We start from the raw sequence: 16,226 nt of genomic DNA on the forward strand, positions 1-16,226 counted from the left end.
ATGACAGCACAAAGGCTGCAGCGATGGTCGCTGTTCTTAGGAGGTCACAGGTATGACACTGAACACAAGGGGACCAAGCAACATGGCAACGCAGATGGATTGTCACGTTTACCACTGCTGACTTCCAGGATAACGACACAAATGGATTCGGCAGAATTCTTTCACATAACAATAGTTGAACCATTACCAGTAACAAACAGCCTCATTGAAAGGGAAAAACGCAATGACCCTACGTTGTCAAAAGTGTATGACATCATGGTAAAGGGATGGCCAGCGCGGGGTAACACACTGTTTCCAGCCTTCTCAGCGAGGAAGGAGCAGTTGTCAGTAAGTCGAGGAACATTAATGTGTGGCTCACGAGTTGTGATTCCTCCCAAGCTACGCACCAGAGTGCTGGAGGAACTGCACAAGGGGCATTCGGGTACTGTGAAGATGAAAGGTCTTGCCCATGCCAATGTATGGTGGCTGGGAATCGATAAACAGATTGAGGATGTGACCAAGAACTGCCCTGGATGTCAAAAGATCCAGAACACATCACCACAAGCCCCTCTCCATCTGTGGGAGTGGCCCTCATCACCATGGCGACGAGTGCACATCGACTTTGCTGGACCATTCATGAACTATCTTTCTAATCGCCGTTGATGCACATTCCAAATGGCCAGAGGTCATCAAAATGAAGACAACCACATCAGAAAAGACCACTACAGTGCTGAGAACCATGTTCGCCAGGAGTGGCATACCAGAACAAATCTGCACAAACAATGGACGACAATTTGTCTCTGAAGAAGTCCAAAGTTTTGTGAAAAAGAATAGAATCAAGCACTTTACATCGGCTCCTTACTATCCATCCACAAACGGCTTAGCAGAAAGATTTGTAGACATACACGAAAGCCCTTAAGGCAAGGGACAGCAAAAATCGACCACTACAACACAAGATGGACAGCTTCCTCCTTGCCTATCGTAATGCAGTACATGCAACCACTAACCAGACTCCAGCGATGATGTTTCTGAACAGGAACCCGAGGCCCCGCATGGATCTTCTCAAACGAAATGTACGGTGTGATGTGGAGAACAGACAGTTCAAACACTAGAATGCTAAGTCAACACGGAGCTTCAGTGTGGGACAGTCAGTTCTTGCATGTGATTACCGGACTAAAAAGTGGCAGCTGGGTATAATTTCCGCCATAGACAGGCCACTGACGTATAGTGTACAGGTGGGAGAGAACGTATGGAGACAGCACGTGGACCGAATCCTGGATGCTCGGGTGAAAAAAACAACATCTTGCCCGGACTCTCATGACATAGAAGCACGTCATGTGGATCAAATCCTGAATGCTCAGGTGAAAAACAGAACAACACCTTGCCTGGACTCCCCGGACATAGAAGCAAACACTCCTGCTGTGACCACATCAGCCTCCTCCACAGATAAGCCTGTCATCAGTGCTGAGGACCCACCTGAGGTACCTGTGGAGACTCATTCCCCGAAGCAAACGTTTCAAGTCAGACTTTACTCAGAGAGGCAGAGGAGACCTCCCCAGAGACTCTTAGACCAAAAGTAAAAAAGAAAGGCTTGTTATAATTTGATATTATTACATTACTTTGTTATAATTTGATATTATTAAGTTACTAAGTAAACAAATGGTAGGCGTTCGTATGTTGGGGTAAACATTTGTTTAGCATAGTGCCCCAGTAAAAAAAAAAGTTGATACACTATTAAAATAAAAGGGGAGTGTACTGTATAGCCTACAGTATAATAGGGGACTACTTTATGTTGTAGTAACATGTCGTTGAATGCACTATTAGGTGCATATTGAGCATGCGCTATTAGGTGCGTATCGATCTGTACGCGTGTGTTCTGAATTCGGTTTCTACTAGTAAAGAACCATGAAACTTAGCTCCCGTCTCCAGCATTTTTATTAATAGCATTATTGTGTAGCCAGGCCACATACACAACAATCCTATTTCCCTTCTTGAAAATTAGTAATGGTTTATTATTGTCACATGTACTAAGATACAATGGAAAGCTTGTCTTGCATACTGTTCATACAAAGCAAAATTATTACACAAAATGTAGAGGTAGGACAAGGAATAGCGATAGCAATTCAGAATAAGGTATAAAAACTACAAAATAAAGTGCAAGATAAAAACAAGTAGATTGTAACATCAAGCCCATTTCATTGTACAAAAAGTACATCTTAACAGCGGAATAAAAGCTACTGTTGAGCTTGGTAGTAAGCGCGCTCATAATGGAACATTAAAGGTACAAGTTCAATCATTTTAAATCTCCACATAACTGAAGCAAATTACCTCCTTTTCTTGTTCCATGGTTTCATCCACTTTACGAATTTGTTCTCTTAACATTTTTAAATCATTTGCTTTGTCATCTATCATGGCCTGAACCTAGATGAGAAAAATTATATTCAGCAGAAAACTCCCATTTAACACATCCAGACAAATTCTGTATAAAGAATGCTTCACTGAATTTATAGCAATAATGATCTTCATACTTGTTCATTGGCCTCTTGCACATTCATCAGCTTATTTCTCAAATGCTGAATTTCTTTATTTTGCTCCTTTAATAGTGCCACTAGGTCATGCTGCAGAAATAATGACAGGTCACATGAAACTAAAAGATTATTATAACAGAAATCTTTTGACCTTTCAGTCCAGTTAAAAAATCCAAAAATGTCATCTTGAATTGTAACTAATTCAGTGTACTCCCTTATTTTAAATTTGCTTCTTAACACACAATTGTCCTGCTTGGAGACACACTCTATCACTTAGCATTCCTGTTGTAGCATCTATACCAAAATGCCTCCTCACTTAATTTCTGGAAACAATGTCCACCCTCTCCTTGCACTTTTTAATAACTTTGATCAATTTAATTATTGTTGTTATTGTAAGAAAAACACATCAGAAATAAACGACAAACAACAACTGATGGTGTGTTATAGGAATTGGTGCTTGGACCTTTGCTGTTTGTGATATAGATTAACAATTTGAATGTGAATGTAGGAGGTATAATTAGTACATTTGCAGATGGCACAAGAATTAGTGGTGTTGTGAATGACAAGCCATATTATTTAACAATATTACAGAAACAATAGGAAAATTGCATGAAGCGTTGATGATGGAATTTAATGTATTTTGGGAGGTCAAATCTTGACTAAGCATCAAGAGTTAGGAGCATTCGTGTACAGAGACATCTTGGGGTGAAATTTTGCAGTGACCAGAAAGCAGCAACATAGATGGATAGATTGGGTACAACAATAGGCATATAGGATGCTTGCCTTCATCAGCTGTAGCATAGAATACAGGAGCTAGGAGATCACTTCACAGCTTAGTAGAACATTTCTTAGGCCACATTTGGAATATTGTGCATAGTTATCCAATTACTATCCTTCCTTGTTTGCCTTCCGAAAATGTACCACCTGGCAGTTCTTGGGATTAACTTCCATTTGGCACTGCTATGTCCAAAGTCCCATCTGATTAACAACCTACTTGGACAACTTTTCCCACTGTCTGCAACACAAACATCTCATTATCTGCATAAAGCTGGCCATTTAGATCACCAGTGCCATGTCAGCTCCTATAACCTTGATCAGATAAATCTAAACTAATAGCTGCAAAAGTGTATAATCTGTGCAATGTCAAAATGTGAGTGTTATTTCAGTAAATTAAATACACAACAATCCAAGTTGCAGAGTAAATGATAAGAAGATACACGCAACCTTTATCACCTGTACATCAGAACATACAGTGAAATGTGTCGCTCGTGTTAACAACCAGCACGCTCAGGGTGTGATGGAGGCAGCCCGCAAGTGTTGCCATATTCCAGCACCAAAATAGCATGTCCACAATGCCTGGCAGAACACCACAAAACACAACAAGCAACAAAACAACAGCAAAACAAGCCTCTTTCCTCCCTCTCACCCACAATCACTGACAGTCCTCCAACTTAACCCTGGAACACCTGGACAACAAAGATGTATACATCAGGACGCTCTTCACCAACTTCAGCTTGGCATTCAATACTATCATCCCCTCAAAACTAATCAATAAGTTTCAAGTCCTAGGCCTCAATACCTCTGGGTGCAATTGGATCCTCGATTACCTCACTTGCAGAACTCAGTTCGGATTGGCAACATCTCCACAACTTCTATCAGCTCAGGTGCACCACAAGACTGGATGCTTAATCCTCTGCTCTACTCATGTCATACTTGTGACTGTGAGGCCATGCTCAGCTCCAATGCCATAATTAAGTTTACTGAAAACGCTACTGTCATTGGCCAAATCAGCAGTGGAGATGAATCAGCAATTAGGAGAGAGATTGAAAACCTGCTGAGTGCTGCCACAACAACTTCTCACTCAATGTTAGCAAAACCAAGGAGATTGATTATTAACTTCAGGCGGAGGAAACTGGAGGTCCATGAGCCAGTCCTCATCAGGGCATCATAGGTAGAGAGGACCAGCAACTTTAAATTCCTCTGTGTTATCATTGCAGAGGATCTGTTCTGGGTCCAGCACGAAAGTGCTAATATGAAGAAAGTGTGGAAACGCCTCTACATCCTCAGTCTGCAAAGATTTGGCATGACATCTAAAATGTCTATGGATGTGTGGCGAAGAGTATATTCACTGGTTGCATCACGGCCTGGTATGGAAACACTAATAGCCTTTGAATGGAAAATCCTATGAAAAGTAGAGGATATGGCCCAGTCCATCACAGGTAAAAGCCCTCCCCCTACTGAGCACATCTATACAGAGTGCTATCACAAGAAAACAGTATCCATTCTCAAGGACCCCCCAACTCTGTTCTCACTGTTGCCATCAGGAAGGTGGTACAGGAGTTTCAGGACCCACACCACCAAGTTCAGGAACAGTTATTACCATTAACCATCAGGCTCTTGTATCAGAGGGGTAACTTCACTTGACTCCAACACTAAACTGTTCTCACAACCTGTTTCACTTTCAAGGACTCCTCACCTCATGTTCTTGATATTCATTTATTAGGTTTTGGTATCTTTTGTATTTGCAGTTTGTTGTCTTTTGCAAGTTGGTTGTTTGTCTGTCCTGTTGGGTGCGGTCTTTCATTGATTCTTCTGTGTTTCTTGGATTTATTGTGTATGCCCGTAAGAAATGAATCTCAGGATTGTATATGGTGACAAGTGTACTTTGATGATAAATTTACTTTTGAACTTGGAACTTTAGGACTACTCTTGGGACCTCTAGGCTTCAACTTCTGGACCAGATCAACTTTCAATCTTCAGTATTGACCCCTGGACTAGACGATGACAGGAACCAAATTCCAGGCTCAGTCTCTGGGCTTGCCAACTGACCAGCCCTCGTGCCTCCTGCTCACACAAACTTCTATTCCTGAGACTAACTTGGGACAGCCCAACATCCTCAGTTGTCCTCTGACATCTGTCTGCATCACTGACCGTAGAGTGCAGAGCGGAAACCTAGTCTCCAGATATCCTTCATCCCAATGTCCACGTCGCTGGAGTTTGAACACGAGTGGAGCAGCAATGTACACATTGCTGGACTTCAGTGGCAAATCAAGGCCTAGTTCCAGATGTCCTTTGTCAGCCATCCCCATCACTAGGCTTCAAATACAGAGCAGAGGCCTGATCTCTGTCTCCTTAACATCCCCGTCCCAAGAAACAAATCTGACCTTTAACTTTCTCAAACCACTATCCCCAAATCCTAACCTAATCACGAACACCCTTCTCTGTCCCCAAATTCAGTCCTATGAAATAAGAAGGAAATAGCAGAGACTGCAGCTTGGTGCCATCTTAACTGGAACCTCAATAAATCATTAGTGAGGTCTCAGCTGGAGTATTGAATTCATGTCTGTGCATAATATTCAGTGAGAATGTTACAGTTTTGTAGAGGTTCAGAGAACTAGTAGAATGGAACCAGATAATGATCGGTCAAGTTTGAAGTTACTCTTCTTATCTGAAGGAAGGTTAAGGGGAGATTCAGTATGAGGTGTAAGAATTCATGGAGGTCAATGGAGTAAAGAGACTACAGCACAGGAGGCCCTTCAGCCCACTTAGTCCATACTGAACTATTATTCTGCACAGCCCCATCGATCTGCACCCAGACCATTGCCCTCCATACATCTATGCACTTGCCCAAACTTCTCTTAAATGTTGAAATTGAACCTGAACCCACCATTTCTGCTGGTATACTGAGTGAGTGGAGTTCCCCCTCAAGGCCCCTTAAATATTTCACCTTTCACCCTTAACTTATGACCTCTCTGACCACTTACAAGTAAAATACATTTTGCCAATGACAGAAATATAGCTTGGGTAAACAATTTTTTACTTTAATTTGCAAAAGAGAGAGAAGAGATTTATTTGCATTCTGCCAGATATTCTTTTTCAGACAGAAAAGTGAAAGAAAAAGGACATCAAAATGATAAAGACAAGTATAGCAAAGAAAGATCACTATCTTTTTGCACATTGTTTGGAAAACTGGTGGCAAAAGTAGTGCGATTACTTAAGTTATCTAGGGCAATGAGATCTGTTGTACTGAGTACAGCATTGGGTTCCTTATGATAGGAAATGGGTTAATACAGTGAAAGCTTTCCAGGGAAATGTTTAATAAACTAATACCTAGAAAAGGCAGTATGTGGTAGATGAAAAGTTGTTCAGTACAGAACAAGATGATGCTGAGCAAAACTAACAAAATCTGGACTATGGACTCATCCAGTGAACTCTTACCTATAAAATATTTCTCTGGTAATAAAACACACTGTGAGATAACTGCTCCACATACTACTTCAAAGAAATAAAGTGCTTCATCTCTTCTGTATTAATCAACAGATTCAATGTTTTTTATCATTCCCTTATTGCTATGTTACAAAGTAATATATGCTAATCACATTTGTTAGACTTGGCAATGTAAAAGTATTATAAAATGCTTTACTCTTATTGTTAGGGTCTTTTGTAAGAAATCCCCTTTCCCAGAGGCAATATCCATGAGACTTATCTCAAAATCTCGTCCTCGAGCATTTTCAGCTGTTTTGGGGATTAGTTTGAGCTTCCGAGCCATTGTATGATATTCCTGTAGTTTGATTTCCAGCTAAAGGAAAGGCAACAACAAAAGGAGATTAAACAATAGATCAATCACAGGATTAATATCAATGAAAAGTTTCAACAGATACAGACAGTTATCATGCCACTTGGGTTCACAAATCATAAGACCATACGACATAGAAGCAGAATCAGAGATTCAGGTCTGCTTTGCCATTTCATTGTGGCTGATTTATTATCCCTCTCAACCCTATTCTCTTGCTTTCTTCCAATAATCTTTGACACCTTGATTAATCAGGAATCTATCAACCTCCACCTTAAATATACCCAATAAGTTGGCCTACAAATGAATAACATCCACTGACTCTCCTTTGTCTATCATGCCTGTTATTTCCGCAAAGAATTCCAACAGAATTGTCAGGCAAGATTTCTCCTCAAGGAAACCAAGCTTACTTTGACCGATTTTATCATGTGCCTACAATTACCCTGAAACCTGATGCCTAATAATAGACAATATCTTTTCAATCACTGAAGTCAGGCTAACTGGCCTATAATTTTCTTTCTTCTGCCTCCCTCCCTTCTGAAAAAGAGTGCTATTTGCAATTTTCCAGTCCATTCGACCATTGGACATTTGAGCAGAATTAGGCCATGTAGCCCATTGAGTCTGCTCTGCCATTCCAACAGGACTGATCCCGGAGCCCACTCAACCCCACACACCTGCCTTCCTGCCATACCCTTTGATAGCCTGACCGATTAGGAAACTATCAACTTCTGCTTTAAGTATACCCATAGACTTGGTCTCTACCACAGGCTGTGGCAAAGCATTTGACAGATTCACTACTCTCTGACTAAAAAAATTCCTCCTTACCTCTGTTCCAAAATTTTGAGGTTGTGCCCTCTAGTTCTGGATAACCCCACCAAAGGAAACATCTTCTCGATACCCACCTTATCTAGTTCTTTCAACATTTGGTAGGTTTCAATGAGATCCCCCCTGCATTCTTCTAAATTCCAGTGAATACAGGCCCAAAGCTGCCAAGCACTCCTTATACGTTGACCTCTTCAGCCTGTCTCGGCCCAAAAAGGCGACTGTACTCTTTTCCAAAGATGCTGTCTGGCCTGCTGAGTTCCTCCAGCATTTTGTGTGTGTTGCCCTCATTTCATCTTTTCCCTTCTTATAGCTTTTTAGTTCTCTTTTATTGGATTTTAAAAGCTTCCCAATCATCCGGTTTTATGCAGTCCCTAATTTCCCTTGTCGGCCATGGTTGCCTACCCCAGCCATTTGAGAACTTCTGCTTTGGGACATATCTATCCTGCACTTTGTAGACTATTCCCAGAAACTTCAGCCACCTCTGCTCGGCCATCATTCTCAGCAGTATCCCCCTGGGCAAGCTGCTCTCTCATGCCTCTGTATTTCTCTTTATTCCATTACTGACATGTGACTTGTGCTCCTCCCTCTCAAATTGCTCCATGAATTCAATCATATTAAGATCACTGCCCTCTAAGGGTTCCTTTACATTAAGCTCCTTAATAAGATCTAGGTTATTACACAAAACCCAATCTAAGACAGCCTTTTCCCGAGTAGGCTCAAGCACAAGCTGCTCTAAAAAGCCATCTCATAGGCATCCAACAAATTCTCTCTTGCGATCTGATACCAACCTCATTTTCCCAATTTCCTTGCACATTGAAGTCCCCCATTACAATTGCAACATTACCATTATTAAACATCTTTTCCAGCACCCTTTGCAATCTCAACCCCACATCCTGGCAACAACTTGGAGACATATATGATTCCCATAATGTAATTTTTACTCTTGCAGTTTAACTCCACCCAAAGATTCAACATTCTCTGACCTTGTCACCTCTTTCTAAAGATGCAATTCCATCTCTTACCAACAGAATCACATCACCACCTCTGCCTTCCTGCCTGTCCTTTCAATACAAAGTATATCCTTTGATGTTAAGTTATGCCTTCTTTCAGCTATGACTCAGTGATGACAACGTTATACCAAACAATCTCTAATTATGCCACAAGTTCATTCGCCTTATTCTGAATGCTACCTGCTTTTAAATACAGCACCTTCAAGTCCTGCATTCTTTGCCCTTATCAATTTTGCTCTGTGTTACAATTTAACTCTCTGCTCTATCTGCATTTGTATCTAATCATTTGCTTGTCCTTCCTTCAATTCACGTTACACCCACCACCTACTTGCAAACCTTCAGGCACATCCTCAGCTCTATCATACTGGTTCCCATCCCCCTACCATGTTAGTTTAAAGCACTCTCAACAGCTATTTGTAACATATCCACAAGAATATTGGTCACCCTCGGATTCATGTGCAACCTGTCCCTTTTGTATAGGTCATACCGGCTCCAGAAGAGATCCCAACTATCCCAAAATCTGAATCCCCACCCCTGCTCCAATTCACCAGCCACACATTTATCTGTCACCCCGTTCTATTCCTATCATCACTGTTGCGTGGCACAGACAGTAATCCTGAGATTACTACCCTTGAGATCCTGCTTCTCAGCTTCCTTCCTAACTCCCTGCATTCTGTTTTCAGGACCTCCTCCATTTTTCTACTTATGTCATTGGTATTAATATGTACCATGACTTCTGGCTGCTCATGCTCCCTTTTCAGGTTATTTGGGACACATTCAGAAACATCGTGGACCCTGGCACCTGGGAGGCAAACTACCACCTGTTTCTTTATCTCCTCCACAGAATTGCCTATCTGTCACCCTAACTATAGAGTCCCTTATTACTGATGACCAACTCCCTATCCTCTGAGCCACCGGGCCAGACTCAGTGCCATGGGTGTGGCCGCCGTTGCTTCCCCCAGGCAGGTCATCTCCACCCTCACCCCACCCACCGACAGTACTAAAAATGGAGTACTTATTGTTGGAGTGTCATTCCAGAATCTAGTGATTAAAAGATCCACAATCTCTTCAGCTATCTTTTTTAGAACCCTGAGGTGTAGTCCATTTGGTCCAGGTGACTTATCTACCTTCAGATCTTTCAACTTCCCAAGCACCTTCTCCTTACTAATAGTAATGACACTCAATTCTGCCCCCTGACACGCTTGCATTTCTAACAGTCTGCTAGTGTCTTCCAGTGAAGACTGATTCAAAATACTTGAGTTGATCTGTCATTTCTTTCTCCCCATTTACTACCTCTCTAATTTTATTTTCCAGCAGTCCGATATCCACTCTCAGCTCTTTTACTCTATGAATCTTAAAAAACTTTTTGTACCCTTGTTTATATTATTGGATAGCTTACCTTCATATTTTGTCTTTCATCTCCTTATGGCTTTTTTGTTGCCTTCAGTAAGTTTTTTTAAAAGCTCCCCAGTCCTCTTATCTTCCAACTAATTTTTGCAATATTATACGCCCTATCTTTTGCTTTTATACTGTCTTTGATTTCCCTTGTCAGTCATGGTTGCCCCATCCGCGCTTTAGAATGCTACTTCGTCTTTGGGATGCATCTTTCCTGTGCATTCAGAATGGCTCCCAGAAATTTCAGCCACTACTATTCTGCCATCATCCCTACTGGTGCCCCTTCCAATCAACTTTGGACATCTTCTCTCTCATGCCTCTAATTCCCTTTACTCCATTGTAGTACTGATACATTTTAGTTTCTCCTTCTCAAACTGCAGGATGAATTCACAATACTATGATCACTGCCTCCAAAGGGTTTGTTTCCCTTAAACTCCCTCATCAAATCTGGGTTATTACTTAACACTTAATCCAGAATTGCCATTCCCACAGTGGACTCAACCACCTGCTGCTCTAAAAAGCCATCTCGTGGACATCCTACAAATTCCTTCTCCTGGGATCCAGCACATACCTGACTTTCCCAATCTACCGGCTTATTGAAATCCCCCATCATCTCAACATTGTCATGTCTTTTCTTTTTCACATTATAATTTGTAGCCCACATCGGAGGCCTGTCATTTTACCCTTGCAGTTTCTTAACTCACAATGACTCTGCATCTTCTGAATCTATGTTACCTCTTTCTAAGGATTTGATTTTTTTAAAAAACCAACAATCCTATGTACTTAGTCACTATTTGCAGAGAAACAACCCAGCTGCTTAACTGATCATTTGAAGAACTTTTCTGCAATCATATACAAGAAAATAGAAATCAACCCAATCATTGATTGTCCTGGAGGTTGCTTCAAAAAAAAACAACAACAAACAAACAAGCTCAAATCCAATGGCACTGCTTTTACTTCAAAATTTGCATCTCCAGTCAAACAGGGAGAGCTGGGAACAACCAGGATATGATTTGAAAATTAAGGCATACAGGTTTCCCCCGCCATCCGAAGGTAGAGCGTTCGTATGAAATGGTTCGTAAGCCGAAATATCGTAAAGTGAAGAAGCAATTACCATTTACTTATATGGGAAAATTTTGCAAGCGTGCGCAGACCCAAAAATAACCTGACAAATCATGCCAAATAACACATAAAATCTAAAATAACAGTAACATATAGTAAAAGCAGGAATATGATATGATAAATACACAGCCTATATAAAGTAGAAATACTTTTTCACAATCATTACTGAACTGTTCTCCGGAGCCAAAATCTCACACAAGCACTGTTGGCAAAAACACGCGCAAGCGCTCTCCAGTAACCTTTAAGCTATGAAGCTGCCAAATCATACCAAATAACACGTAAAAGTACACAGCCGATATAAGTAGAAATAATGTATGTACAGTGTAGTATTACTTACCGGAATCGGGACAGCGCCGAGCAGACTGATGATAGTGTGTTAGACTGAGTCGTTGGGAGTTTGGGTGGTGCAGTGGCACCCCACCCTCCAGGCCACCAAGCGATATATTGCCACGAAGAACGCAGGGGTCCAGCGGTAACCGGGAGGTACACAGCACATCTTTAAGAAAAAAGCCGAAACAAACATGCTAATTAATTAGGTGCCGCCCGTTATTGTCGGCCCAGATCAGTGCCGATTTCCGATTGCGTCGTCTCTGATCTGGGCCGACAATTACGTGTGGGATGGCACGTAATTAATTAGCATGTTTATTTCGGCTTTTTTCTTAAACATGTGCTGTGTGCCTCCCGGCTACCTTTGCATTCTCTGCGAATCGGTATCTGTCCGTGGCCTGGGGGCTGGGGTGGTGGGACACTGGGGTGTCATCACGTCGCCTGTTTCCATTAGAGAAGGCGGCTCATCTTCTCCTATGACTGCCCGCCTCGATGTTGAAGGTCGAGGTTCGTCATCTGCTGTGGCTGATGTGGAAGGCTTGCTTGACTGCTGAGCCTCGCGTATTTTTCTATCACACAGTTCTTTCATAAGGACTCAAACCATCCTGCAAATATCCTCTAAACCAACATACCCTTTCAAAATTAAAGTCGTACTTTATCATTACTCATTCAGTTTCGATTGTTATCCTTTTTTTCCCCCCAATTGCATCAGCTCTTCATCTGTCAGTTCTTGATGATGGGATGCCAAAACTTCAACATCATCTTCGTCAACTTCCACAAGCCAAACTCACGTTGTCCTTACTTTGTTCACCACGATCAAAACACTTAATTATGTCTAGTTTTACCGTAAGTGTAACATCCTTATGAGCTCTTTCAGGCTTTTCCAATACCATAGAACTCATCTTGCAAACGGCTGCTCATAGGCTCGTGTTTAAGCAATGCCGGCGAGAATCCGGGGGAGAGCGGCTGCTCGGGGCACGCTGCCTTTTATCGCGTGCTGAGTTTTTTTTCGTAACAGTGAAAACACCTTCTGAAAGCGAAAATAGGGTACTGATGTAGGTTTTTCGTAACAGTGAGGTTTCGTAAAGCGAACGTTCGAAAAGCGGGGGACACCTGCATTGCGAAGTCACTTAAGACACAAGGCAAAAAGCTAGTTCATGTACATAGATCATTAAAGTGTCACTGATGTTTACAAAACAAAATTATAACCCCGACATAATGCCAGTCTCAAAGTGAAATAAAATAAAAACCCTGTAAACAGGGTCACATCTGGAGTCCTGAAGATCTGGGAACTACAATGTAGAACTTAGAACCAAGTGGTACCTGGACTCAAAAGATCAAAATATGAGATTACATGAACTGTGATACACTTCCTAGAATTTGTAAGTTTTCAGGATAATGCAAATGAAAATTTGGAAATACTAAATGTATAGCCATTTGAAATCTTGAAATTTGTTTTCATTTATATGTTCTTATTTTAGAGATACAACACAGTAACAGGTCCTTCCAGCCAGAGACTGCACAGCCCAATTATACCAAAGAAAACAATTAACCTACTAACCTGTACGTCTTTGGAATGTGGGAGGTAACCAGAGCATCCACAGACACCCACGTGGTCTCAGGAGAATGGACAAACTCCTTACAGACATCAGTGGGGCACTGGTACAGTAATAATGTTATGCTAACCACTATTCTACTGTACCCCACCCTAAAACTTGATTCATGATAAATTAACACAGACAAAACACTGATTAAATTTATTTCCATCTTGAAGAATGAAGGGGCTCCAAAGAACTTTTCTGAAAAGGTCATGAGCTTCAAGGAAATTTTTAAAGGTGTTGATACTTTTAACCTGGCAAGTTGCTGTCAAAGACAGGCAACTTAACAATTAACAAAGATAACACCAGCATGACTAGTTCAATCTGCAAAAGTATTAGAAAATGGTAAAATACGAAAGTTACAGCAGTAGAACTCCTCACAAACTTTTCACACTATTAAAATCTTCAATCAAATTATTTTTTTGTGTGCTAATGGACAAACATGAAACATTCTTACTGAGTAGATCAATGTTTTACAGCAAGTTGGTAAAAACTCAATGGGAGGCTGCATTAATCAATTTGCAATTAATGTCACTGTTGTTTTATAAAATGAGATGGCCCAGGATAAATTATGTGATCTGTAGCTAAGTCTGCCCTCCTATAGACATGGGGAAAATCTCCCAAGTGATCCCTAGAAAGTTATGTTCAAAATCATCCAAAATTACAAGGCTACTGCCAGTTAAAGGCCAGGGTGACTACCAATTCTCCATCTTCTGGATCAGCCTATCATGAGGAACCTTGTTGAAAGCTGTTACTTATTAAAATATGTGCCTTCTGCTCAAATTTAGACGATAATTAGACTAGCATTAGGCCATTTGGCCCCTCAAGTCTTCTCCGCCATTCAATCATGGCTGATCTTTTTCTCCACTCCTCAGCCCCACTATTCAGCCTTCTTCCCATAAACTTTGATGCTGTGTCCAATCAAGAACCCATCAATCTCTGCCTTAAATACACCCAACAACCTGGCCTCCAGAGCTGCCTGGAAACAAATTCATCACCCTCTGGCTAAAGAAATTTCTCCGCATTTCTGTTTTAAATGGACGCCCCTCTATCCTGAGGTTATGCCCTCTTGTCCTAGACTCCCCCACCATGGGAAACATCTTTTCCACATCTACTCTGTCTAGGCCTTTCAACATTTCAACGAGCTCTCCCTTCATTCTTCTAAATTCCAGCGAGTACAGACCCAGAGCCATCAAAAGTTCCCTGTATGATAACCCTTTCATTCCCTGGAATCATCCTTGTAAACCTCCGTTCATCCCTCTCCAATGCCAGCACATCTTTTCTTAGGAGTCCAAAACTGTTCACAATACTCAATCTGAGGCCTCACCAATGTCTTATAAAGCCTCAGCATCAGATCCTTCCTCTTGTATTCAAAACCTCTGGAAATCAATGCTAACATTGCATTTGCCTTCCTCACCACCTGCAAGTTTTAGTGATACAACACAGTAACAGGCCCTTTCAGTCAGAGCCTGCACAGCCCAGTTACACCAAAGAAACCACTGCAAGTTAACTATTAGCGTTCTCCACAAGGATTCCAAAGTCCATTTGTATCACAGATTTTTGGATTTTCCTCCCTGTTTAGAAATTAGTCTGCACATTTAGTCCCACTACCATACATTTCATTTGCCACTTTCTTGTCCATTCTCCCAATCTGTCCAAGTCCTTCTGTAGCCTGTTTCCTCCCCATTAACACCTGCAAACTTGGCAACAAAGCCATCTATTCCACCATCTGATACACAGTCAGCCCTCCTTATCCGCGGGGGATTGATTCCAGGACCCCCCACGATACCAAAAAACGCGGATGCTCAAGTCCCTTATTTAACCTGTCTCAGTGCAGTGGACTTTAGGACCCAGTGGAGCCCCGGCCCTTATTTAACCTGCCTCCGTGCGGTGGACTTTAGGACCCGGCGGAGCTCTGAATCCGCAGTGTTTCTGTTCACGAAAATAAACACGATTGAAAATAAAGTGGAAATAATAAAGTGATCGGAAAGAGGTGAAACGCCATCGATCATTGGAAACGCGTTAGGCTACAGTCGGTCAACGATAGGAACAATATTATTTTTTTTGGCATGTGCCTGCGTGCGAGTCTGTGCTTGTGCATCTGTATGTGCATGCATGTACATGCATCCATGATGATAAATGTTTCATGGCTTTTTCTAAGGCACAGAGTGAGAGAGAGAGAGACTGTGTGGCGCACTACTCCTCACACAGACATTTTCGCAGTATTTTCCCTTTATTTTATGAGGTCGAGTTGTGGTCTCGACACTCAACCCGGCACGGATGGAAAGCGTACTTGGACCCGACTAGTTTCAAACCCGGGAACCTCCGCTCCCGGGTCTGGCGCCGATGTCGTTGTGCTACCAGCCGGCCCAATATAGGAACAATTTTAAAGGATAAAGTGAGAAAGGCCCTGCCCCACCGAAAGCTACAATCATTACTAAGCAACACAGTGGTTTAATTATTGAAATACATATGTTTCTTAAGTGTTTCATATGCATAGAAAGGTAAAATATATACTATATACTAAGACAAACGTCTCTAACTAACGCTAAATAATACCGGATGTACCTGTTCCAACTTACTTAGTAAGAGAACTTCCGTTTTTTTTCGATCCCGATCCGTGGTAACCTACGCACATCCTCCCATATACTTTAAATCACCTCTAGGTTACTTATAATACCTAATACAATGTAAATGCTACGTAAATAGCTGTTATACTGCATTGTTCAGGGAATAATGACAAGAAAAAAAAAGTCTGTACATGCTCAAACAACAAGTGCTGGAGAGGGAACTTCTGGGTTTTCCTGATCCGCAGTTGGTTGAATCTGCGGAACCCATGGGTAAGGAGGGCCGGCAGCATAAAAAGAAG

The 16,226-nt window shown here is 41.6% G+C and overlaps 1 protein-coding gene across 1 annotated transcript in view; it reads right to left on the bottom strand.

Moving 5' to 3' along the window:
- The window catches only part of ndc80 (NDC80 kinetochore complex component), a 122,134-nt gene that overhangs the window by 24,981 nt on the left and 80,927 nt on the right, over positions 1–16,226 (bottom strand). Inside the window, exons 12-14 of the mRNA XM_063058506.1 lie at positions 6,931–7,086; positions 2,508–2,597; positions 2,308–2,400 (exon numbers count right to left, since the gene is read on the bottom strand). Of these exons, the coding sequence (XP_062914576.1) occupies positions 2,308–2,400; positions 2,508–2,597; positions 6,931–7,086 (339 nt within the window). The remainder of the gene's footprint in view (positions 1–2,307; positions 2,401–2,507; positions 2,598–6,930; positions 7,087–16,226) is intronic.

This window comes from Mobula hypostoma, chromosome 9 (assembly GCF_963921235.1).
Source record: "Mobula hypostoma chromosome 9, sMobHyp1.1, whole genome shotgun sequence".
Classification (NCBI taxonomy): domain Eukaryota; kingdom Metazoa; phylum Chordata; class Chondrichthyes; order Myliobatiformes; family Myliobatidae; genus Mobula; species Mobula hypostoma.